Source organism: Amblyomma americanum, chromosome 1 (genome assembly GCF_052857255.1).
Source record: "Amblyomma americanum isolate KBUSLIRL-KWMA chromosome 1, ASM5285725v1, whole genome shotgun sequence".
Lineage (NCBI taxonomy): Eukaryota > Metazoa > Arthropoda > Arachnida > Ixodida > Ixodidae > Amblyomma > Amblyomma americanum.
In genome coordinates, this window is record NC_135497.1 from 171,897,410 (window position 1) to 171,924,764 (window position 27,355).

At 44.2% G+C, this 27,355-nt stretch overlaps 1 protein-coding gene across 2 annotated transcripts in view; it reads left to right on the forward strand.

Annotated features, from left to right (window-relative positions):
* Window positions 1–27,355, forward strand: part of LOC144114189 (uncharacterized protein CG3556) — a 100,967-nt gene that overhangs the window by 7,815 nt on the left and 65,797 nt on the right. The window contains exon 2 of one of the 2 annotated variants that reach the window (XM_077647767.1): window positions 25,517–25,754. In XM_077647767.1, the coding sequence (XP_077503893.1) occupies window positions 25,517–25,754 (238 nt within the window). The remainder of the gene's footprint in view (window positions 1–25,516; window positions 25,755–27,355) is intronic. The other variant, XM_077647768.1, reaches the window with a different exon arrangement.

Here is a 27,355-nt window from a genome sequence, read left to right on the forward strand (position 1 = left end):
AGCCTCCTTGATGCGCCCTTCAATGACTGTTGTAATGTCTTCTCTACAGGCATCTTCCGTAAAGGTTTTGAACATAGACCAGTCTATGCGTTGCAAACGTTTGGCAGATCGGCATCTAGCGATACCAGGAACAATAATATATGTCGAGACGTGGTCACTTCCATGAGTTTCTACATCGACAAACCCCCGGACGCGTCTCGCAAGGCACCGAGACACAAACGCCAAGTCCAGACAGCTGCTGTAAGACAGCCCGCGAATGTACGTCGGAGAACCGTCGTTAAGGCATTGTAGGTCGTGGCCAGAGGCGAAACAGACAAGACATCTTCCATTGGAATTCATCCGGATGCCTCCCCACATGGCGCGATACGCATTAATGTCACCAGTGACGATCCCAGGCGCACGTGTTACAGCCAGCAAGTCCCTCAGTCTGTCGACATCAAACCGTGTTGTTGGAGATAAGTACGCGCCCGCAAGCGTAAACGTCAGGGTGCGCCTTTTCATCGTTTGACGGGCGAACTGATTATGGTTGTGAGGGGGAACCGTGTGGTGCAAATAAGTAAGCTCACTTCGAATGTAGACGATGACCTTGCTGTTTCTCCTGTGCGTGGAGGATGGAAACGCTTCATAGCCAGAAATTCGGATGGGCTTTTTGTAAATTGGGCTTACAAATCACAAGGATTGGAAATCTGTATTTATAGACGTATTCGCGAATGTCCGAATTGCGAGAATAGAGTCCACGGGCATTCCACTGGAAAATGGATGCTTCACTGACTTGGCTTTCAAATGGTAATGCTAGGAGAGCCATTGCGTCGGCTACTGGAAAGCTGCAAGAAGTGCATTTAGCGCGTCCACTGCCTGCAATGCATCCCGTGCTGCTGGTGAGTGAAGGCTACACAGCATCACACGCATGGCGTTCATAAGGCACTTGAAGATGGCGATCGCCTGCACTTCCTCACCTAGGGCGGCTGGATCTCTGCCTTGGGCTCGCTTAGTTGTAGGCGTAGGACAGTGAGGGCGTGGCGCCTGCTCAGACACCGAGGTCGAGCGTGGCTGCGGCAATGGTGGCCATGTCACCTATGAAGTACTCGTTCCGGCTTCACCAGTCACCGGGCTTACATTACTCAGTGGAGGGGGAGGACAAGTAGCAGGAGCGATGGGGGCTTCCCTGCCGCTGTCGGCATTTTTTCTAGCAGATTGTCGACGACGCGAACGAAGCCGACGCACCGTAGCTGCGGCCTCTCTGTGCGTTGAATGGTCTCGTGCCATTTGCTTCAACAGCACCCGTTCTTTCTTCAGGCGGGGACAGACTATTGAAGAAGCGTCATGAGGCCCACGGCAGTTGGCGCACTTAAAGATAGTGGCGTGGCAACTGTCACCGCTACGTGGTTCAGAGCAGCGCGGGCACGCTATGGTGGTACAAACACCACTGACATGCCCAATTTTCATGCATTTCAGACACTGAAGTGGCTTCGGGACGAATGGGCGAACTGCATGTCGAAAGTGGCCAAACTTCACGTGCGATGGAATACAGTCACCCTTAAAAGTGGGCTTGACGCACCTTGACTTGCCGAGGCGCTGAACCTTGGTTATTTCGATGCTGTTTGTCGCTGGTTTAATGAGTATCGGCAGGTCGGAGTCAGAGATGGTCGCGTCGATGTCGTAAATGATGCCAGCGGTTGTGCCATTGTTTTCAAGAACAAGAGAGCGGACGGGGATGTCTCCGATCTTCTTGATGGTGGCTAGACTTTCCATGGCGCTCCGCTCCGTTACATCGATGGCAAGGAGGTTCCTTCGGTTGTTGACCCTGACGTCCTTTATCCCTCCCGGGACGCGAGCCTCGAGGAACAGCGACGTAGCTTGTCTGTTCAGCAGGTTAAGGTTGTCGGTGGGCGTTTCAGGCGCAAACAGGACTGTCTATGCCGATGCACCACGCGTCGGGATGACGGCAGATGTGCTTGATGAAGGCGAGGCCTCACTCTTACACAGTCTCCTCTTGGCTTTCTTGCTTATCGCTGGGACGAACCCGTCGTCCACCGAGGAGTCTCCGCTTGCAGCTGAGTGCAGCACGGTTGCCTGGCTGCTTGCCTCGCTCGATTGGTAGAAGCGCTTCCTCTGGCCGGCTGCCGCCGACCCACCGGGTTCCAGAGGAGGCCTGACGTCCTCCGCTTCCATCGCCGTCACGAAGAGGAAGCGGCACCTCCCTGATTGTGCGAAAAAAAAAACGATAAAACTTCAGAGGTAAAGAGATAGCGTTCTGTTCTCGAACAACTTCGTCTTCCTTTCCAGCTGAAAGTCATTTCCGCATACCTCTACGGCGTTGACCAAAATGTAGCTTGTTGCTTCATTTAGGGCTATCTATTTGTTGTTGAGCGAAAAGCCTGACATAAGTTTTCTGCTGAAAGTTCAATAGAGAAAGAAACGCGAGAGTGAATTAATTTGAAATATTTCAAGCACAAACTTGATCGACTATGAAAACGTATAACGGCATCGAACAAAACCATAGAAATCATGATTAAAACGTGACATTGAAGACGCCGACCACAACAAAGAAAAGAACACACAAAAGACGTTTCGGCTACCATACGGGAGCCTTGTTCGCAGAAAAAAAAAACGAGAAGCGGGTGCGCGAGCTTATGTATGCTTGAAAAGGGGGCGCAGGGAGCGTGCGTAAGCAGTTGTCAGATTGCCGCAGTTTCGGTTCAAGGTGTGTCAGGTCGTTTGTAAAATCAAAGATTCCAGGTGAAGGCGAGAAAATTTCCTCTTTTCTGCCGCAAGAACTTGTGCCTTGCCCCAGTCGATAATGTGCTGTTTCGATATGCAGTTTTCGGCGATAGCACTGGAATCCACTTTTCTGTTTTAACGTCGTTTTTGTGATCTTTTAGGCGCCTTTCGAAGTTGCCGGTTTCGCCAATGTAGACGCAGTCGCAGTCGGAGCAGGGAATGCTGTTAACCACGCCGAGATATTTTTGTTTTGGCAGAACGTCCTTTACGTTGACCAAAGCATTCGCTGTTTTCTGGTCGGAACGTGCGCAATGTCAACATCGAAGGTGCGCAGAATGCGTGCCAACGCCTCGCTGATTTCAGGGGTGTAGGAAACAGCGCCGCGGTCGGGTTCGAACCCGGGAACTCCGGATGAGTAGCCGATCCGGAGTTCCCGGGTTCGAACCAGACCGCGGCGGCTGCATTTTTATGGAGGCAATACGATAAGGCGCTGGTGTGCTGTGCGATGTCGGTGCACGTTAAAGGTCCCCAGGTGGTCTAAATTATTCCGGAGCCCTCCACTACGGCACCTCTCTCCTTCCTTTCTTCTTTCACTCCCTCCTTTATCCCTTCCCTTAAGGTAAGGCGCGGTTCAGGTGTTCAACGAAATGTGAGACAGGTACTGCACCATTTCTTTTCCCCAAAAAACCAATTATTATTATTATTATTATTGTTATTATTATTATTATTATTATTATTATTATTATTATTATTATTATTATTATTATTATTATTATTATTATTATTATTATTATTATTATTATTATTATTATTATTATTATTATTATTATTATTATTATTATTATTATTATTATTATTATTATTATTATTATTATTATTATTATTATTATTATTATTATTATTAGGGAAAAGCGGCACGTTTCAGGGGGAAGACACAGCTGTTTTTCGACTGATGACACGAAAGATGTTGGGTAGTCATTGCGTGAAAGTTCTTGCCGTATCAAAGTCGTTTGCCCTGTCTTCGGGAGAACTGCAAATGCGCTGGCTCCTTTTTAGTAAGGTGGCAGCAACCGATCTCTTATGTGAGGCTGGGTGGACAGATATAAAGCTGAGACAGCGTCTTCAATGTCACGTTTTATGATTCAACCCGACCACACGAGTTTTCGTCCAACTCGTTTTCAAAATCATGATTACATTAAAATCAGGCGGGAAAATAAACTTTAATTGTTTTACACTAGGATCCGCTATTTCTAGATAGATTTGCTCTGAAATCTGGATATAACCATTTCATATACAGCGTGAAATACACATCAGTATTCCTTCTCTTCTCCGTGTCGCACATATTGAGCATGGATAAGAGAGATCGTCTGTGGTACAGCGCTCATCGGCATTTGCTGAAATTAGGGGTATCTGCGCACGTTTTTGGTGGAGTGTGAAAAACAATATTAGACAGTGCGTTCACTATCTAGGAAACGAGAGAGCCAATTCATGGTCAAAAAGTTTATGTGAAATGTTACCAATTAGGCTCTTGAAAATTCCGGCAGACGCTGCAAGTATGTGGACAAAGCCCACGAAGAACTCAAGCAGCGAGCGCTCCTTGTCACCGTGTCTCCCCGAGCGGATTTCCCTGCCTGTGGATCCGACCTCACAACCGGTACTGCGCCAGCACTGAATACTCATCATTTGGGAAATACAAAAAAAATTAAGAATGAAACTTACTGCGAATGTTTCATAGACACTAAGTAAAAAGAAAAAAGAAAAAAACAGCGAGGTATGTATCGCTAATAATGCGTATGTAATGAGTAAAACGCTTGTGGAACGGAGTAGGTGTCCAATCAGTGTTAGCCCGGACACTGTTTGAGTGTTCCGTTAACAAATTTTCCAGCGTCTGTAGACTGCGCATTGTGCGCGAAGTGCTACGAGTAACATGCCACAGTTAACTACGACCATTATTATTTGCAGGCATTTTGGAGCACGGCGACACGGAGGACAATTTTCTGTAGAGGCTGTTAATATGCTCCAATATATGATGTTTACTATTTGTTACATTCGATATCACAGAAATTGACTTTAAGTTTCTACTTTTTTTACCTTTTAAGTTCCTTCGGTATGCAAATAAGTCACAGAAATGAGCGATTAGAGAACAACACGAAGATGTTGCAAATACAGCCATTTATTGGAGACAATAATCTTGATTGCACAATAAAGATGAATGGCAGTCATATAAAGGTAACCAACAGTCATCGAAACCAAAGAATGCGCAGGGCAATTTTTTTTTTCAATTTCTGGCCTTCATCAATGAGAAACTATTAGTGCAATTATTTCATGGTTGAAAAATAATTTATTAAAGGTTATAAGAAAAAACACCCACATGCCACCGATGGAATCCGACCCCACGACCTCTGAATTTCCCGTACGGTGCTGTAACAACTGAGCTACGGCGGCGGCAGACCTTGCTTATTCTTTCAGGGGTATTTATGTTGCGTGTACACTGACCTTGAGAGTGTTCACCAGCGCCACCCTCGTCCATAGGGGCGAACGTAGCACGTTCTGTTTTACCGCGAGTGTCAAGCGGAACTTCGTCGAACGAGGAGAGCGGAAACTGTGCAAGAACCCTCTTAAGCTAACAACGGTATCAAGACAGCCAAAACCGAGGCTCTCTTTAAGGTATTTAACAGACAGGGATAGGGTATCGAGTGGCTCAATATAACATAGATATAAAGGAAGCCAACAGTCATCAAAACTAGAGAATACATGAAGGGTTTTTTTATTTGTGGTGTTCAGCAGTGGGAAATTAAGAGTGGAATTGTTTTTCATGGCTGAAAGATAATTGATTAAAAATCGTCAATGATGCTGGAAAAGGAAGCGGAAAGGTGATCCCATTCATTCGTTGCCGTCGCAATGGAACATTAAAAAATACACAATCCTTCAATAAATAGAAACATTTACTTGATAAGTATCACAAAGGCATGATGAGAAATACGAGTCTTGATAGGTGATTCACGTTTCAGCTCGAAATTGAAATGGTAAATTTCACGAAAACTCACAGACGGCTTATTTTACTGCCAAACGAAAGGTTAAAATTGGTAAATTGGTTGTTGGGGATAGGAAATGACGCAGTATCTGTCTCAAGATGTAAAGTTCGTTTCATCGACGATACGCTGGACAACAGAGGAAAATTAGATTTAAAAAAACGTGCGCTACGATTCGATACTGATTCGCTTAGGTAATTAAGAAACGGGTAGCTTTGGCCGCACGCCTTAAATAAACTTTCCTGTAGAGAGGGAAGAAGAGAGTTGAATATTGTAAATTTTAGAAGCTGGTGCGCTATTAAAATATTTTTACAGGAGTAACATGTTAATTAACGTTGGTAACCTTTTCAGGCACTATGTACTCAACTATGAAGGCTACATAGCGACCTATGAGCTTTTTCTTAGAAGATACGACGCCTAGAAGATATTTCTTGGTGCCATGGTGAATTTAGACACCATCTAAATAGAACTAAGGCGGCTTTTTATGTCAACTAATGAGTGCAATGATTAATTTTTCGCAAAACAGTGATTTTGGCGACATCTCTCCGTCATTATCAAGAAAAATGATTTTGTCGTGGGTAATAATATAAATTTTTTATTGTGTTTCTAGCGCCATGCGCATCGTAGACACAAAAAAGTCATTCCACGATCGCTCTGGTGTTTCTTTCTCAAATCCTAGTATTCGGAGCAACAATTTCCGCGCATTGACACGCTCTGTCTAAAATTTTTTGTATGCCTTCAGGATATTAAGAGTTGGCGTTTCGCATTGCACTACTAATCGCTTTATCTAAGGCTAGAACATGGCGGGAAAATATTCGTTTTGAATTGAAATATAAGGTGGCATCTCCAAAAATTTATTATTAAATTAATGAGCACTTGCTAGGAAAGAATACCTGTCATCTAGGTTTTTGAAGACGAGCATGAGGCTACTTCCTAGAGTACAGAAACAACAATGTTGTAACAATAAGCGTTACGCTTTACAGCATTTTGCAGGGTTATTATTCTTTATAAATTATTGCGAACGCACCGTGATACATTTTCCAGATGTTCCACCTGACAGTGATTGCGATCAGCACCTAACGGCAGTGAAAAAAACGTTATAGTAAGAATATATTACTGAATAAAGAGTGTGCATAAAGTTTAATATACTGCTTAACAACATTACAAGTTAAAAACATAAGTTAAAAACAGAAGGACGCCGAGGTCAGAACGGTGCCGTACTCACGAGGGAACCGCACATTGAGAATTGTAATCAATAGCAGTTACGTACTGAGTGATGCCAGACAGAAATCTTCCGTTTCAGGCCCATGTGTTGGGGTCAGTGTTTCTTTACTAAGTTTAAAATAGAGGATCCTGTGGGAGGTTAAACAAAAGTTTGAGTGAAATAAGGTATATGCTATTACTGCGAGACGCATTAGCTCAATTCGAGAGGTTCGTTATTAAAAAAAAAGTTTTTTTGTGTTTCACATGAGAACAGTTTGAGAAGACCACAATGACGAGACGTAAAAAATAAAACGAACTCCAAAAACTTGAATATATTTGAGCATATGATACGATGTAATAATTCAGAAGGAACGCTGGCTAACGGGCACTCAGTTCTGCTCTGTTCCTTTGTTAATGAATAATGCCACGAAGCTTCGTAATGCTTGCTCTTTATGTTCCTTGACCGAAGCCACCGTTACGTGGCGTTGACATTTTGTGTCACGAGAGAGGCGACCAGATTACTAAAAAAAATGCAGCCACGTGCCACTCTTTTTACAGTGGTCGTCATTGTGTTAGGTGTTTAGAGGCACCTTATCCTGAAGGCTCATAATTACATTGCAATTCAGTGTGGCCGTCGCCTAGTTGTTCAGTTCCTTGTGGCACAAGTGAGTACAATAAATCATTTCATTTCTTCACCGGCTTTATTGTCTGTAGCCAGTGACTGTGCCTGCCCTCTGAGCCACGTGTTAATATAAAGAACGGTACTACCTTCAAGGAAGCGACCGTTTTACAGTCGCTGAGCGATTCTTGGGTGGTTATAGCTTTAAAAAAAGGTTGCAACAGTAATGTTCACGATTACGTATTAATGCTTTTAAAAACTCTTGAATTATTACCATACATGACTCGCTGGCAAAAAAAAAAATTAGTGAGAAAAATTCTTGATCGTGCACCAATGAAGTCAACTAAAGTATTACAGACAACTTAGCTAGTTGATAATGCAGGTTAGAAAAAACGGCTCAAAGCGACGAAGGATGGGGAAGGAATAGACACAACAGCTGACTCACAGTGAGCGTTTGACTATAAAACGCAGAGCATGTACATACTCCGGAAAAAATGAACTCAAAATAATAATAAAACAGGAGAAATCAATCAGCGCATCTGGATATCACAGCTATCATTCAAGACAGCTGAAGGGTCCCGAACACGCGTGTGCTTGTTCTTGCAGATATGGTGAGACTCCGCGATCTCCCTTGCCAATTTATCAGAATGCCGAAACAAAATTTTTCTTTGACCCAGAACAGGGTCACGCCCAGAGAATTCATCATCATCATCATCATCATCAGCTTCATTACGCCCACTGCACGGCAAAAGGCCCCTTCCATAGCTCTCCAATTAAACATGTCCTGTACCAGCTGCGGCCACCCTATCCTCGCAAACGTTTTCTCATCTGCCCAACTAATTTTCTTCCGCCCCCTGCTACGCTTGCTTTTTCTTGGAATCCACTCTGTTACCCTTAACGACCACAGCTTATCCTTGGGGTCGTTCCACGCCAACTGATCCAGCCTGTACGTGCACTGGACCATTTTAGATTTCTTTGGAAAAAATTGTGGCTGATCAAGTTATCATAAATAGCAATTTACCAGCTTATTTTTCACACACAAAAAAAATATTCGTGCCGTGGCCGCCATTTTAACTTTCCAAGCAGTAACATATCCTATTCGCAGAAAATAAATTGTAAAAAATAAGCATTTAGACGCATGCCTCTGAAACTTTATTCGCACAACTATTACATGTTGTGCTCTTTTACGAAATAAAGTGAACGAAATATGTTTAATTTTGGTTAAATAAACAATACGAAAGAAGTTACAAAAACATGCATGTTTGAAAATTTTTATCGAAGTGTACGTTCGTATACAGTAGCCATTTCAACTATTTTTTCATGTTGTTCACAAGGCAAGGAAGGTAATAAAATTATTGCAGAGATAAAAAAACGTAATGTGCGTAACCTAAACACCTTTGATTATCAAAAAATATTTCTTCTCAGACATATTCAGCCGTCAGTTGCCTAGTGAGGTGTTCCTAGTAAAAATATTAAATATAGTAAGTTTAAAGTATCAATCAATGGCCTTTATTTCTGAAAATTTTAAACACTTTAAACTCCTGGGTCGCTGAGTTCGACGTATGTCACGCACGCACTGTTGTAGGAGATAAAGCCTGATGTGGTGAAAATTGCGCATCCGTTTCAATCGTAGCGCTCTTCAAAATCGCTCGCAGAGGTCACCTTCATTTTTCTCAATTACTTCTTCGGGCACCCAGAGGGCTACGAGACTGTTGATAGTCTTCTCCGCCTGTGTGAACAACTCATAGGGGGTCAGTATTTGACCTTTGTATGGCCTCTGAATACTTGCTCTTGCTGCCAAGCGCTTCACTGTTCCACCAATACCGTCACAAGCACTCTTGCCGTGTGAGGTAGCAAAAAAACTCCATTCGGTTGAAAAATTGAAATCTCTTTCATGGTAGCAGAAGTTTGTGACGTTCTTTTTATTCTTGCATTGAGAAGATGCGCCGTCGGAAAAGTAACGAATTTTCTAAAGTTCTGGAAGATCAATTTTCAGCTTCTTCAACACTTCCTTTTGAAATGACCAAATTTCAACATTGTTGTGTTCTAGAGAGTCTGAAACCACAACAAATAACTTGACTGAAATTTCTCGTCTGTTGTTCCGTCTGTTGCGTAGTAAGGTGTTCCTAGTAAAAATATGAAATATGGTAAGTTTCAAAGTATCAGTCATTGACCTTTATTTCTGAAAATTTGATCGGAGTACTTTTTGTTTGAAGCGAGAAAATAATTTTTTAAGTCTCAGTTCAACGCCAGCGTCTCCGTGCTTGCTGTTCACTGCTGCGTTCGTTCAGCGAGGAACAAGGAATATACACTAGACAGCTTAAAAAAGACATTAAAATAGACGAGGCAATCGCACTTATGGATTTTGCAGAAAATTACAGTTTTATTGTACAGGATACGCCATAATCATACCACTGGACAAATATACAGGCAACGTTGCATCCAATTGTCATTTATCACCGCGCAAAAGAGAAGAGCGCAGAAATTTCAGTCAAGCTATTTGTTGTGGTTTCAGACTCGCTAGAACACAACACTGTTCTCATTTGGTCATTTCAAAAGGAAGTATTCAAGGAGGTGAAAATTGATCTCCCAGAACCAAAGAAAATTCTTTACTTTTCCGACGGCGCACCTTCTCAATAAAAGACTAGAAAGAACGTCACAAACCCCGGCTACCATGAACCCGATTTCAATATTTCAGCCGAATGGAGTTTTTTTCCTACCTTACACGGTAAGAGTGCTTGTGGCGGTATTGGTGGAACAGTGAGGCGCTTGGCAGCAAGAGGAAGTATTCAGAGACCATACAAAGATCAAATACTGACCCCCTCTGAGTTGTTCACATAGGCGGAGAAGACTATCAACGGTGTCTAGCCCTCTTGGTGTCCGAAGAAGTAATTCAAAAATATGAAGGTGACCTCTGCGAGCGATTTTCAAGAGCGCTACTATTGAAAGGGATGCGCAGATTTCACCACATCAAGCCTTTATCTCCTACAACAGTGTGTGCGGGTCATACGTCGCACTCAGTGACCCAGGAGTATAAAGTGGCAAGGTGTGAACGAACACTCCATGGGACTTCAGACAGCCGAACATAAAAAGAATGCGCTGAAAGCACCATGCAGTGGTACTAATTTGTTTCTTCGATAGCGTTTGTAGCATCCACTGCAGTGATGTGCAAGAAGCTCCCCCACTGTTGAACTCTGGGACCTGAGCTGAAAAATTATTTTCTCGCTTCAAACAAAAAAGTACTCTGATTACATTTTTTGAAACAAAGGCCATTGACTGATACTTTGAAACTTACTATATTTCATGTTTTTTACTAGGAACACCTGAATACGGAACTGACGGCTGAATATAGCTGAGAACAAGTATTTTCTGATAATCAAAGTTGTTTAGCTTACACATCTTACGTTTCTTGATCTCTGCAATAATTTTATTACTTTCCTTGTCTTGTGGCCAACATGAAAAAATAGTTGAAATGGCTACTGTATGAACGTACGTTTAGATAAAAATTTCAAATATGAATGTTTTTGTATCTTTCGTATTGTTTATTTAACCGAAATTAAACAAATTTCATTAACTTTATTTCGTAAAAGAGCACATGCAATAATTGTGTAAAAAAGTTTTATAGGCATGCGTCTAAATGTTTATTCTTGACGATTTATTTTATGCGACTGCGATATGCTACTGCTTGCAAAGTTGAGGTGCCGGCAACAACGCAAATATTTTTTTGTGTAAAAAAATAAGCAGGTAAATTGTTATTTATGATAACTTGATCACCCACAGTTTTTTTCCAAATAAATCTAAAATGGTCGAGTGCACAGGCTGGATAAGTTGGCGTGGAACGACCCTTTGGCATTACATGCCCTGCCCAAGCCCATTTCTTCCCCTTGATTTCGACTAGGATGTCATTAACCTGCGTTTGTTCCCTCACCCACTCCGCCCGCTTCCCGTCTCTTAACGTTGCACCTATCTACCTATCTTTTTTTCTTTCCACGGCTCGCTGCGTTTTCCTTAGCTGAAGCTGAACCCTTCTCGTTAGTCTCCTTGTTTCTCCCCCGTAGGTGAGTACCGATAAGATACAGCTGCCAGAGAATTTACTACAATGCTCTGCTAAATCTGAAGAAGGTGATGCACCAAAAGATCTGTTTGCTCCTGCAGGCACTCATTTAAGCACCGGCCAGTTTGTCAAATATACGTCCGGTCGCAAGAGAGTACAATTTCGTAAACAATCGCTTCTTCACATGTGACGTACTAGTTTTTCATGGTTCAATGCACACACTTTCGCCTTATCAGGCACAGCACTACTGGAGCTTTTTCCGACCGTAGCACAACTTCTACCAACTTCCCAACTTTTTTTTTCAACACAGGACTCATAGACTGCAAGCGAGAAGTATTGCACTCAGGAAAACAACACGGAGTCATTCGCATAGTGGGTCTGGAAAACACTTCATTTAACAAACACTACGAGAGAAGAACTAAAGCTGCTTTGGTGTTAGTTAAAAGCAGGATATTTCTTCAATCAGCAAAAAGTGGTGCCAAACCTTTTTGTGCTTGTTCGTAGTGAACGTAGGATATGGTTGAAGAATGCATGCTTTTCTTCCTTTACTATGTTTCTAAAATTGAAGGCAAGACCAAGCGGTATGCATTCCAAAAATCAGGCTTATTAAGTTGCTTCGGTAAACAGACCTGTGTTTTAATTAATAAGCTGCTTTAATGAGTTTTTAACAAGGCAGATCAATGTTTCAATGAAATGATTCTCACTAGTGTGTAGCTATTTATGAATACTTAGCTTGTACTCTAACACTAAATAGAGTGAGCCTGATGAATAGGATGATTAAGAATGTATTCACCGAAAAGCAGTTCAAGTTTCCTGTTTACAGAAGACTCGAAGTAATTTTTCTAATATCGCCGCGGTGGCTCAGTGATTATGGCACTCGACTGCTGACCCCAAAGACGCGGGTTCGATCCCGGCCGCGGCGGTCGAATTTTGATGGAGGCGAAATTCTAGAGGCCCGTGTACTGTTTGATGCCAGTGCACGTTAAAGAGCCCCAGATGGTCGAAATTTCCGGAGCCCTCTACTACGGCGCCCGTCATAACCTAGTTGCTTCGGGAAGTTAAAAAAAAATTAATGCTTTCGAAATAGTGCTTTTCATCGGTAGTCGTGTTATTTGCACTCTAAGTTGAAATTCTTACGGAGCTTTTTTCGCCGCATAAAAAGCAAAAAGCTGCATTTTGATGTCTCAGAAGTATGCTTGCAAGTGCGCGCATGCGGAAACGACGGCGAGGCGGCAGAACACAGACAGCGCACCGCCCACCGAAGACAGCACCAAGGTCGCAAGGCATGCGACGCGGCTGCACGTCAGAAATGCCGTCGTAACCAGACAGGCGCCATGCAGAATAAGGAAGCAGAGCAGAAATGAAAATGGTGCGCGACGCGATGTTTCTGACAGAATCAGGAAACAGACACGTGCCGCTTGTACGCTACTGTGCTACGTTCTCCATAAATCTTTCTTGGAGTCTGTTCTAAAATGTACTTTAGCCGTTTTCAGTCAGCAAATAGGAGCTCGGCGCTCAAGATCCCGCACGCAATAATGAAGCCGTCAGAGGTGTGACACGAAAACTTGGCGCTTTGAATCTCACTTGGGTGACACTGGAGTTAGCTAGCGCATGTGAACAATACGCCACAGAATGCTTATAATAGCATGCGATGCTTGAAATCTGAAGATAGTCGGATTCGCAACAATACTTATGTTTTTTTCGGTTCCGACCACCTCCTTCATAGCGGTTCCTACAGTAGAGCTCAAACACGGTTTTACGAAGGAAATAAAAAAAAAATACGTCGATTCCTCAGTTTCGACTCATTGGCATTTGTGTACATATGAACTTGATCCTTCAAAAAAGACTTTATCGTCCATTCTGATTTCATTAATTTCCGAGAAAATATGTCTAAAAAGGTTTTAGAATATCAAACACGTTTCAAGAGCATGGCAGCGCAGAAATCAGCACATACAAAGCATAGCCCGAAATTCTACTTGCGCGTAGTTGCGAGTTAGAAATTTTATCGACATCAACATCAAGCGTTTGCTTCAAGTTTTAGCGGTAGCCGCGTTGTTTAGACGTAGTTGGTCGAGGCTTAACAGAAATTTCAAACAACGGGGACAGCCCACGACAGTTGGCATCGTTCGCTATGAAAACACGTTGGAGTGGTACTGACATGTGGAGCTTAAAGGAACACTGAGGGCAAGTTTAAGATGACCTGCATTGATAGGGTATCATGTTCTAATCCCAAGAACACCACTACCGGCGACACTGAAGCTTTTATAAAATAGAAAATGCCAAAGAACGAAATACTAGTGGCGCCATTTTTCGCTCATTTCACAAGTGAAAAGTATTCGTCGACACTGATTTTAATCTCGGATCTCAGAGGCTACGCTGCACGTTCATCTCTGTAAGAACGTCACAAGATGCAACCTCCAAAAGGCGACGTTCCGTTATTAAAGTATGGGGACATATCGCATTATTGACCACCGCAGCGGTGGCCTAGCAGTTAGCGCATCCTACCACTATGCGGGAAGTGCATGAGGTCCTGGGTGGGAGGGGCTGGGAATGTATGTGAGAGGTACATTTTAACCGATGGGTGTTCGACGCTTGGCTTCCACTACCGACACTAATGACTCAAAACTGAGGCAAGAGCTAAGAACAGGTAACGCTGTAAATCGTTGATTCCTTGCTGATTGGGTTTTTTGCGCATTGACAGAGAGCGGAGCAGTCGCGTTTAATGAACTGTTTTAGTGCGGTAGCACTACTGGGCGAATTTTTCGATTTGGGGAAAACGCGCGCCCCCCGTCAAACGTCTTCAGGCCACAGCGATCCCTTGTACTGAAGTGAATGGTCCTTGAAGGCCCTGAGTGGATGGGCGCTCCAAGTTCGTGCTCGCGGGGGAAACAGGAAAAACGGCGTCAGAGCCCGAGTTCGTGAAAGGATGCGATTACAGCGCCGAGTACCTCTCGGAGCGCACCCGCGAAGCTGAGGCCGCGAGACGAACCAAGTTCGAAGGCGTGCTGCCCGAATGTTTCAGCAGCAGTTTAAAGATAACCCATTTGGGTTTGCGTGCTCCGCGTGCATCGCCTCTATTTCATTAGAGGCCTCACCCCGCTCCCACAACGCCGCCATTAGGTACTGCGTGGCCCTTTCCTCAGTCCGAAACACGTCGAGAAACACTTGCATTCGCCCAGTAATCTCAAATTCGCATCAACGGAATACAAGATATTTCGCATTCCCTAGCCACTTCTCAGACCACAACGCCATTCTCGTTACGCTCAAATAAATATATAATCAGGCACACGCAGTATTTTGTAATCATTTTCTGGGGGGGGGGGGTCTGGGTGTCGTAGTGCTAAGGACACACAGTCATCGCACAAGACATCATATGATGTGAAACAGCGGCAGCTGACGGTGACAATCGAATCACTTTGAGGGAACGTCCGGTAATGTTTTGTCACGAAGCGGCACACTTGAAGCCGAGATAACTCCTTGCATTGACAAATAAATCAAACACCACGAACATAAGAGACCATGTTCAAATTAGAAGCCGTCTAAAGTACCATTAGGCTTTCCGAAGCCAAACAACCCAAGACGCAGGGTTACGACCTCAACGTATGCCAAGCGTGAACGCCGTCAGCTGCACCAGCGTTAGTGGCGGCTCGGGATGATAAGGGTATGTAAACAGGTTCCTGCGTGGCTGTCGCAACGTCACACGGCGAGCTGCCAAAGCGCGGCTGCAGCGTTAGAACCGCCCTGGCTGCAACTGTAGAGGACCCGGCTTTTGCGCGACCGACAGGCCTGACAAACGGCCTCTGACGTCAGCAGCCAGTGAGCCACCCTTTCTTGCCTTGGACCCCGCACGAACGGAGGTTCCTTTATGGCGCCAAGGGCAGACGCATCAACGTGGAACTTTTTTTCTATTGCCGCTACCGTAGAATCAAGTTCTCTTTTAATGCGAATACGCACACAAAAAAACATAACAACAAAAACTCGGCAGTTGCACGACAAGAACATTTTTTCTAGATTACTGTTTTGTACCGAAAGGAAACCTTCGCTGACGTTTATTCTTTTATTTTATCACTTTAGACACCTAAATTTTCTTGTTTTTGTTTCGCACATCTATATCCCTCACTTTGTTCTGTTCCTCAAAAGAAGGCAAGGCCCTTCTACTTATGCAGTACAGCCTTTGCCACAAGTTTAGAGCCGAAAGGAGCTCGTTTCTAAGCCATGTGATGGGGCTGTTGTTGCATCCGAGGAAGTCCTAGCCTCCGGAGGAGGGAGCACTGGCGTCCGTCTTTCCTTCGCCCTGTCGTGGTGGCTCCGTGATTAGGGCGCTCGACTTCTGAGCCCGAGGACGCGGGTTCGATCCTGGCCACGGCGGCCGCGTTTCGATGGAGGCGAAACGCATAGACGCCCGTGTGCTGTGCGATGTCAGTGCACACATAAAGAACCCCAGGTGGTCGAAATTGATCCGGAGCCCTCCACTACAGCGTCACTCATAGATCAATTCGCTTTGAGACGTTAATGCCATATACTAAACCGCCCTCTTACCTTCAAGAGATTTGGAACGCCGGGGAGGCATAACGAACCACATGACGTGGCCGAGAAGCAAGCCCCACTTGGCTATAAACTTCTGACAAAGGTCGCACTTCCCGTCACAGCAGTTGCGTGACCATTCAGATGCACAAAGGCCCGCGCAATTCAGAAAGAATGCAAAATACAATCACCCGTTTATTTTGAAAGCTCGGCCGGCGTAATTAATTAAAGTGGAGGAAGGATAGTAGAGGCGCACTGGAGGAGTTTATTGAGTAATACAGCGCGATTTCAAACTGGGACGAAAAGAGACAGACGAGGACGAGCTTCAGTTTTTAATTTTAGCACTGAAAAAACCGTTATTCAGGCAAGACGCTCTACAGTTCAGGACGAAGGCGGAAATCTAATACAACTGCGCCGGTGTCCTAGTGGTTTGAGCATCCACGTCGCATGCGAGAGGTGCGGGGTTCGATCCCCAGGGCCGCCGGGTACCTTCCGATGATAAACGGGTACAAGCTTTCCCTTGACCTGGTGCTCTGGTGCTCGGCTTATCTTGGGTAAAATGCTTGTAAACTGGGTCTTTGAGTATTTGAACCTTCCACCCCCAACCCCCCCTTGCGACTTGGCGCTCTATGGCCGAAGCTGCCCTCCGTCATCATCATCGGAAATCGAATAACGTCCATTTTAGTTATAGCCGACCTACGTTAAAACTGTTGGCTATACTTGAACCAAGTCTACAAATATTTGTAATGAACTGCAACGCTTAGTCTTTCTGTATCATTAATAAAGGCAGCATTAAAACAAAAAGTATCATTACAAATGAAAATGCCAGGACTGCATTGACAAACTGAACATTTGCAATGACAAAACTAAGCATCTTCGGTTTAACTATGAGACACGTGGAATGCTTGTTTTCGGAATTTTTCTAGGCACCATTTTTTAACTAAGAGCGCTCGCTGTGCGGCAGAAAAAAAGTTATTTGCATTCTACTGTATGTGCTGTACGCCAGCGGTTGTGTGAATACCACATCGTGAGGGTACGAGTTTCTGTTGAAATCAAAATATACCTAAACAATACCACCACCACCGTCACCACGGTTCATCTCCATGCGATTACAAATCGGTGACTTCTATGTTTCCATGTTTCTATGTTTCCATGTTTCACGTTTGCAACATTCGCTGGCGAACTGTACTTAGCAAAATGTAAGTTGAGTAAACCTCCACCAGTGCTGATCACTTGTAGGAAAAGCCAATACTGTGCGAGGAACAACAGCATTTCAGGCACCCGACTTATTTGAATTACTCTGAGCCACTCAACCATTTCCTCGCTAAATCGTTATCCGAAACCAGTGGCAAACATACTGCTAACTTGCAGGAAATCGCAGAGCACTATATGCCTACAAAGCTAGTAACTTTTCGTTACGCGGACAACAGTAATATAGACAAACAGAAGCTTACTAAGAACACCTCTCAGCACTTTGACACCAGAAACCAGAAACCACCCAAACAGACCAGCCAAGTGCCGCGCGTTCCTGCAAAAACTAAGACAGAACGTTGTTTTTGTTTTTAAGCAGCAATATTCGGCGAGCGAGTCCCGTCCACTCATCACTGAACATTCATTTCCCACTGATAGGTCACCCATCACGGCAAACTAGTTGAATGGTCGCAGGAGACGTCTTTGCTGCTCTTCGTGTACTGAATGTCGACTAGTTGGGCTAGAGCGTCTCCTCTCCGTCACTGATAGGATGCCACTTCAGTGATAGGAATCCTTGCAGTGAAGGGTCATGAGTATCGCTTGAGTGCTTCGAGCCGAGCTGGCGGGGCTGCACATCGATAACTATCGCAAGACCTCTCGTAAAGGTAGGGTTCGCTCTTCCGAGGAAGACCAAGAGACGATGCGCTTTGTTATGGGTGACTACCACCACGTATGCTTTCTTAGCCAAAGAATCTTGTTTTCGTACATGTCGCAGTGTAAAACTCCAGTAAAGCAATGGGTATCAAAAAAAATAGCCTCTCTAATTAGAGATTAACTCGATCCGAGTTTTAGATGTACTCGCTCAATCTACATTAATTTGTCACGCGTAACCTACAATCAGCGTTCTCTCATAATTAAGTAATGCATTGCTAAGCACTCCTAATTTCTCTGTTGTTAGTAAGCTCCCAAGTATTTTTTCTAAATTGCTTCTAGCGGCTACAGCGCACGCACAAAACGCACGTGGAAGGAGAAACAGGGGAGCTCAAAGCTGCTTGCATTTTCAAAATACCTTGACTAGTTTTCTTTACTGGTGATTTTTATTATTAAAAGACGTAACCACAAACCTTTATGTAGGCTTTTTAAAGGGAAAGCAATCAACAGAGCTCGAAAATGCGCTACACAAAGACGTACTATGAACACCAAATAAAGAAGTGAACTCTGTTCGGTATCTTTTTCAGTTCGCAGACGCCATTTAACCTGGCGCACGTTATGTTCTTTTTTTCGTGATATCAAAATGCGGGCTATTTACTGCGCACCACGATCTTAGTGCACCATTGACGAGCACTTAGATATTAGCTCACGTTTTTACTTGACGGCTAGTCTCGCAAGCGCAAATAACCATGGCGTTCTTCGAGGCTCCTCATGACTTTTATACTCCCGCTGGGCAGTTTATTTTTCGCAAGAATGTAAAGTGAATGTCCCTAAACAAGAGGAGAACCGCCAGCTAGGGGCGCAAATACTCCTGCTGTTTTCGTTTGTACAAAAGTTTAAAATGTTTCCAAATGACACTTATACGTGGTTGGAGTAGGTTGCTAACCAATCGTGAATAATCACGCAAATGTGCATACGAATAAAAAAAATGTTCTTAATACTTATAACGAGACGGACACAGTAAGCTTCAAAATAACCCAGTCATATCGGCTCAAGACTCGAACGCGTAAACAGTCAGTCGTCCCCTGCGGTCGCGTGCTGATAAAACCCAATTTAGGCGCATTACATTGAAAGCATTAGGGAGACGCGCCCAAAATTTATCGACACGTCCAGTCCAATAAAAAAAATTGAGGCTATGTCCATTAAAAACCGAGCATATTTTTGTCTCGCATGCTTGTTTCAACGATTGTGCATAAATTCGGTACTCAAGGAGCGAATGAGAATTTTCAAAAACTTCCACATGGCAGAGGCAGATCATACGCCTCGACTCAACCACTGAAACAGAACTGCAGCAGTGTCTTCCCCAAGGCTTGAAATTTCATGTGGCATTGACTTATGTGCTTCAGTTTTAAGCATCCATGCTTCAATAAATAACAAGAAAAATAATTATTTTACTATTATCTTGACAGAAACATAGCGCACACTGGGCACCATAAGTCATTCCTCTTATAGTGAACCCGAAAGAATGCACGTCAAAGGGAGAAAACGCTGCGGAACAAAGGCTACACTGCAAAGCCAGCAACCCATTTTCTAACCACTAACGCAAAAAAGGTAGAAAAAGAGTGATCTCTCGAGCGATATTATGTATTTCCCTAGCACCACTTGCAGGAAGAAGCTACCGTGCTCAGTTTGTTGTTTCTGTGTCTGTAGTTAAACAACTGTTAACGTTGCGAAGATACATGGCTTCCCACTTCCTTCTGACAAAGTGCTCCGCTAAAACATGCATAGTTTTCTTGTTCAGTTTGCTGAAACCCAACACCAACGCATTTACTTGTACTGTGGCACATGTTGCTTTTTTTGTGGTATGTACTTATACTGCTTGAAAAACGCTTTCGTGAGCGTTAAGAGATAAAAACAAAACCTAGGTTTAAAAAACATAACGTGGTAATGTCTCTAAAGAGGTAGCGACTGAGCACTTTCATCTACAGAACATATTGCTGGATGTTTAAAGAGTGATTTTAATGTTCATGGTGTGCAAAGAGGCACCGAGTTATCGAAACATTTGAGCCATTTGCGCATCTCGGCCGCATACTTCGTACAAACATATGCTAGTTATCTGCTAAATATTAATAAGGTCGTGAATGTAACTAAACAGGAAACTTCACAAACGCTCACATGGTCTGATGCGGTGAACTGCGTAGGCAGAATTCGCCTCTATAATGTTGCTTTTCCAAGTGATGCTTTCCCTTTTTCCGCGCCCTATTGCCTGAAAGTTTCTCCAATTAATTTCTCTTTACTTTGGCCGGCGTTATGGCGCTCTATAGTATTTGTTTTGTGCTTCGTCATTTGCTGCATTACACACATCTCCCTACACTTGGTGCGCCGCGTTGGATCAGCTGATGACGCGCGCTCGCTTTCGGTGCCGCTTTCCCTCTCTTCGCCTCCGCGGATGCAGATTTGCCTTCTCGCCTCTCTCGGTGCGCGGCTCATGCACTCGGTTCGCTGCAGGCGCCGGAGGCTCCAATCTTCGGCCACGCAGAGACGCACGCCAGCATTTCCGCCTAATGGCACTCATACTCCTTACGCAGTGAAACAAGATACTGTGGTTGCTTCATACAGCGAGAATGCATGCAGTCTATCTTCCACGTCTCTATATCTTCAGACAGGTTATGGCTACAAGTAATGTATTGCTTTAACCGGTGATACTCTCTGGTTACCACTGCATGCTTCTTGCGGGAGCCTAGCTTGACCAAGGGCTTTAAGAACAACTTTCCTGCGGGAAAATCTGTTCTTCAAATTTAAAGTCAAATTATCTTAGACAGATGATAAAGGAGGCAACATTTAGTTTCGTTTTTTTTTTTACCCACAGTGCAGCCACCCCGTGCTTCTCGCGTATTATTCCGTAGACGTAAGGCCATAGATCGACTCTTTCTATTACAATAAGCCACGAAGGGAGTCGCCTCATTCCCGTCTCCCTTAAAGGATAGAGATACAACGCCTTTCTCCCTCTCTTGCTCCCAAGAAATTGGGCGTTAGGGACAGCCGCGCCTGCGGTGCAAGTGCTGTGCTTCTGACCTTTCGCTGCAGTTGAGCGCCAGCCGATAAGTGTTTGGTGTATAGCATAAAGAAAGCACTTCTACTCTCCAAACTAGCTGTTATTGTTGGAACGAACACCGGCTCCTCTGCAGGAAGAGGACAAGGAAGGGGACGAAATAACAAAATATGATCTTAAAGTGAACGCCACGGTGCAGTCCGCTTCAATTCATGAACTTTTGTCTACTAAAAAAAGAAGACACCTTGCACGCACAAAAATCTGCGTTTTCCGTAGTGCTCGCGCACCGATTGGGTTGAGCGGCGTCAGAAAGTTCTGTTATGGTGACTGCTTGTTATACCCAGGAAGGCGGGACGACACGCACCAGTGAAGAGTGAAAATGACGCTCTCAATAGTTATGAACGCCATAGTTGCCGCGCTTCATTGTCACCGATTTTACGCTTGGGTTCCCAGTTTGCAAATGTTAAACTGTGGACCTTAGGGACAGCCTTGTAGAGCGTTGAGGAAGCCAAGCCGGGACTTCGGGGGCCGCTAACGTTGCTGCGAACACCAGAAGCTTTGAAGCGAAAGTTGACGGCTTATGTTTATTTCTTTCTGAAAATAGCGCTCAGTAGTGTTGAAAGTTTGCGTTCTTTAAAGAATACTCCAAAGAGAAAAGAAGTAATAGGGGAATTGTGATGACATGGGCTGTCTAGGAAGAAAACTGGAAAAGGAACTTTTTTTTTCTACTTGAGATGGAAATTATGAGTAAACTTATGGCAATCATTGTTCATTGCAATATCAATAAATTCAGAAACAATGTGATATGCCTATAGTTTAAGCGTGTTCTTGGTACACTACGCCAAGCATGTTTACGCGTGAATAATGCTACAGGATTCCTGTATAAATCGCGCATTCGATAACACAAAAAATGTAAAAAATCTCAGTCTCCGTTTGGTGAGGAATGCATTGCAGGCCTCTAAATAACTAATGACCGCGATGATTCCATTCTTCAATCTGACCTTGCTAACGTTGCTCTATGGACCAAGCCATGGTAAGTAGAACTTAATATTTCTAAAGGCGAATCCCCAATAGTTTTGTGCAACCGATCACTCCGTCCCGGTTATCTTCTTCACACTCGTTTGCTAGAAACATCAAAAAAATTGAAATGCGTTACCATAAACGTTACTAACACATTAGTACGGATGCCGCGCTCTACATAGATAATACCAAAAGCACCACGCTTCTCCACACTTGGTTATCTAAGAAAAATTTTTTCCATGGCCTACCAACACGTCACAAGCAGTTATATATTACACACGTTTGAACTAACTTGGAATACGCTTCATCCGCCGGGTACCTAGGTAACTTCACACTAATAAATAACCTAGAATCTGTACCCAGTCGATCAGCCCGCTTTATTTTCCCTAACTATCATTGGTCTGTTAAGGTAACTGACATGAAATCTATTCGTAATCTTCCTCTCCTTGCAATCTGCCGAAAACGGCCTCGCCACATACTCTTTCACAGAATTTGGTATCACAATGACCTGCTCAAAACACGACTTATAAGGCCGATTCCATTCATATCTCCACGTGTTTACCATGTGCTCAGAGGCCATATATCTCACCAAAGCACCATTCATTACGCTCATTTATTGTCGCCAGAAACATGCCAGTAGTGGAGCCACCTGCCAGCCGCACTAGTCCCCATTACTATCGTTGCCATTTTCGCACCGCAGTTTCGGCTTTCCTTAAACTTTTCTATCCATATTTGCATTTTTCTGTCCATACAGTTTACTTGCATTTCGATTTTTCCTAATTCTTCATATTAGGTATTTGTGTTGCTTTCTTCGTGTTATAAGTTTTTTTGCATCCGTGTAGTGCATTCGTATTCCTGACGTTTATCTACGTGTAATTTCAGTCTTTTTTTCATTTCTGCACTTATTCAATTATCCCCTGTCCTCTACAATGCCTTGTGCCTTTTAGGTCCAATAAACAATTAAACACCTCCTCCATCGCTCTCTGACAGCGCTCACTCCAAGGCCAACCTGGATAACATTCTGAAAGGCGAGCAGATGAGACCGAAAATCCGTAATTGCGACCCAGAGAAGGTCCCTCAGCTGCATGAGCGAGCTTCTACCACGGCTGGCAGGTGGCAAAGTGGAGCGAGGAAAATCCTCCCTCCGCTTTAAGAGGAGCGGTAAATGCAAGTGGGAGAGGGAACACGAAGACAGAGTCCCAGGCGACGCGTAGCGGGTGGCAAAGTGGAGAGCGGAAAACCACCCTTTTTTTGGCGCGCTAGCACTAGGCAGGCCGGTTGCCGTCAGCGTCTAAATTTTGGTCAATATGCCCAAGGAAGACCTCGTGTTTGACACTGCGAATAGCATGCTGTGAAAAGCAAGACCGGGTCACTTTCAATTCAGTTCAATTCTGTTTGTTTCAACAGATATTTCTGGAGGTGTTCCCTCGAAAAAAAAGCTGCTGCGCAGCTCTTATCGTGATCGATAATTTTTTTAAAAAGTGTGCCGTGTAAAAGCGGAATCATTCCAAAGGATATTATTCCATGAAAAACGGTATCTTTGGATATTCTCACATAAAATATTCTCATGAGATAAGATGTGGTAAAACCCGTCCGTTCCGAAAGAGGAAGCGCAATAAAGGCCGTAAGCCCACCTGTCCTGTCCGCGTGCTCAGACACTAAATAGAAGCTAGAGGACGGACCTAAGAACTGCAACGCCATTTTTGGTGACGTACGCAATAAAGCAGAAAAGGTGCATTTAAACTTAGATTTTTTCCTCTCCCTTTTGTTCAAAACCAGTGTGCCTTTGGACGTAAGAAAAAAGGGAAGAATCATGCGGAAGCATGCAGCCCCGCATTGAATATAAATTTCCTTATTGTCCTTTAATGAGTGTTTTCCAGCAACAATGTGTTCAAATCAGTGGACAGGTATCGGAGTCCCAACATAGCAACAAAGCGCCATCTTATTGTGTACCGTATCGGCGAAAGTGCCCTGCAGATGCTAGGTCATGGCGGGAAAATAAAAGCGGAGGGGGCTTCGCTCTCAGCCTTCGGCTTCTCAACGAAATCTTCTTGGAAGCCGCTCCCTCTTTCCCCAGCGCTCCAGTGCTCTTGAGAACTCGCAACCACCGGTGTTAGGTTGCGGTAGCGTTTAGTGGACGGCTGACGGCTCGCACGGAAGGAGGAAGTACTTTCCTGCGTGCCTGTTGTGCTGGTCGTTACGTGGCTCGCCTGGAGCGCGGGGGGTTGTGAAACCCGTCACGCGCAGTCGCGTGGAAACTATTTTCTCATTTTAACCCTTCAAAAATTGGATTCAAAACTATCAAGCAACGCTTCCGCCCTGCACTTTTCCTTTCTTTATGTAGAAAGCCATCTACTTCCTGCTCTGATGCAACTTTGTAGCTTTTTTTTTCAACGTGTATCTGCATTTATTGCCCCTTCATTCCTTCTTACCGGCGGTGGTTAAGGGGTCTTCTGAGAGTGAGAGCATTACCACGTCTTTCCTTTTCTTGTGACCTTCTCCTCCTTCACCTCAATGCAATAGTGCAGATATCACCGCCCTTATGGTATAGCCTTTCCGCAAAGGCGCAACGGGAGGAGTTAGGGCTACAAGAGCCCCAATTTTCGAAAGAGGAACATCAGCTCTTTTGAGGTCGCGGGAATTAAACTTTGCCCAAGAGGAAAAAGAATGCTCTTATTGCAAGCGAGTCATCTCTAGGATAAGGATCAGAAAAGAAATGTGGTGATAGTTTTTACTTCAGCCACGTAATACTCCAATTTCGAGCCGTTTAGCTATAAATTTCGCAACAACAACGAGCGTAACATTCATGATTCGCTGCAGCGAGCCGTATGCCTAAGCTTTTCGATTAATTTTTTATACAATTATATCTCAAGTGAAGTTTAATATTACTTTCCTTTTGTATGTTGCTTTCCAGGTTAAGTATAATCTAAAGTCAAATGTGTCATAGAAATTGCGGAGAGAAAATGCTCCTTAAAGTAACCACCGCTTCTTTGCAAAAGCGATTAATGTTATTAAAAACACTAGTCCTACATTATGTCGCCGCAAGAAGCGCAGGAAATTAGGCGATTATTTTTTCCTTGCTCTGGGTTCCCCTCTTTGAGCAAATGGGGCTGACGAACAGAAAAAAGCAAGGTGACCACCACCACCTGTACACTGTGCAGAAAAGTGAAGGGTCACGTGACCAACCAGAAGGTTAACTGTCTTGCGCGTAAAGCTGGAAGTTAGCAACGTTGTTGCTCGTTCACTAGCTTTGATTCGGCTTTGTTATGTCGTTTCGGAGACAACGATGTCGCCAGACTTGGGTATTGATCTCATTATGAGGATTCCCGGAATACTCCTTGTTTCCTCTGCCGGGGATACGCGCCTGGCACAATCGTTTTTGCAGCTTGAGCCTCTTTGTAGACTGATGGTGGCGTTTTCCGCGTGAGTGACCGGGCGCGGCTCTTCAGACGGGCCGCCGGACCCGCAGGGGGCCCTGGCGACGGAGGAAGAAGCTCTGGGCCGCGCGCGCTCCTGGCTGAAGGCGCACCCGTGCCACCAGTACAAGGACACGGCCGCTCCAGGCGAGGCGCACCAGAGGACGCTGGCGCTGGCTTTGGTCGATCCCGCCTTCTTCGACCGCTGCTCGGCCGAAGCCCTGCTGCACGTGCGAGAGCTGCAGCACCAGCTACTCGTCCAACTACCAACGTACGCAGGTTGCGTCACTGGTTGACGCAAGGGTCCTGCGCTCGCCGCCAACGCGTGATTTGGCAGAGTCCATTAGAGAGTGAATTTATAGACGGCGCCAAACAACCGACGACGCTTCGCCAACTCCGGCTTGCTTGCTATCGCTCTTCGGTGGCTGGCGATGGCTGGGAACGCGCTTGAATCATGCACCTGTGTGGGCGCAGCTGTTCCTAGTCAGATCGTGCGCAATAACTTCTCATCGCGTTATGCAGGAGTGAGTGATCAGCGTTCTGCACACTCCACGAAAACCTTTATAGGACATAGGTTCAAACACAGACCCGTGGGCGGGACACTTAGCTCATACAAACAATCTCTCTCCAGAAACGGCACGTGGGTGTCTGCGGCTGCAGAATCGCCTGAAGCCATTTGAAATTTAAGACTTTTTGAGCATCATCTTCCAGAAAGAATGATATCTTTGGAGCAGAAATCAATTCGATTAATAAATTGTTTTTAAGATGTTTAAAGAGGAATACTTTAAGCATCTTTTATTCTGAGCGTGAATGGATTATTTCATTAAAATAAAGTGTGCGCAGTTTTCTTTTTTTTTTTGCACCTTGAATGCTAAGACCAAGAACAAAATTGAAAGGTTTCAAAATTCTCGTAGTTCACCACTTTTTTTTATGACTTCAAAGTTCGTAAAATTTCCGATTTCTGTTCTCTCTTAGCATTATTCACACGATAAACCAAACTCTCGTTTTTGTTTGTAACTGCAGTGTTACTTTTATTTCAGCGCAGTGGCTTCCGTAAAGCAACCATGCTGATTGTAGATAGAAGAGACTGAGTTGAATTGTTCGCATAAACGTCCATTAGCGCATTACGTGGCAAAAGTGTCAACGCACAGCTCAAGGAATTTTACGGAGCGAAACCAGAAGACGTAGCACACTGAGAATGCCAAAAAATCCACACACGTTTAGCACGAAAAACAAGTCCAAATACAATTCGAAAATGTTGAATACTCTTGTCCAAGCAATGTAATACGTTGCGAGACAAACTTCTGATTGCAAAATGCTCTAAACGCACCCCGTTTGGATTATAAAGTCAAGGCTTCCGTATTAGTTAACAGCCACGTACAGAGAGGGCCCAAGCTTTCAGGTAAAATAATCTGGAGAATGTACTTTTTAAATTGCTACAGTGAGATAAGCCTATTAGCCTCAAAAGGGAAACGTTAATTCTCTTCCTAGCCTATTTAGACCGAACGCAATCATGAGGCGATAAAAAAACGCCTATTTCATTTTGTTCCCCTGTTATTTTCTTTCCTTGCTTTTATCCTGGGACTAGCCTGTCACTTCATTGTTGGTGTTCTCAGTCTCAAAATAAAGAAGACAGCGCAGTTGCACTCAGTTAAATACTTTTAATTAGAACCCAAACCACCCGTACATGCCTGACGAGCACTGTTTTTACAGCATCAAGTGTGTTTTTTTTTAAGTCATCAGTGCTCTGGGTTAGAGACACTGAATCGTGCCCTAGGAGAGCAGTTTTTTTTTTCATTTTTGGCACCAGTTTCCTTTGGAACTTTAATTTAGAACGAATGCAGTGAGAGCCTGCAAACAAGGCATCACCAA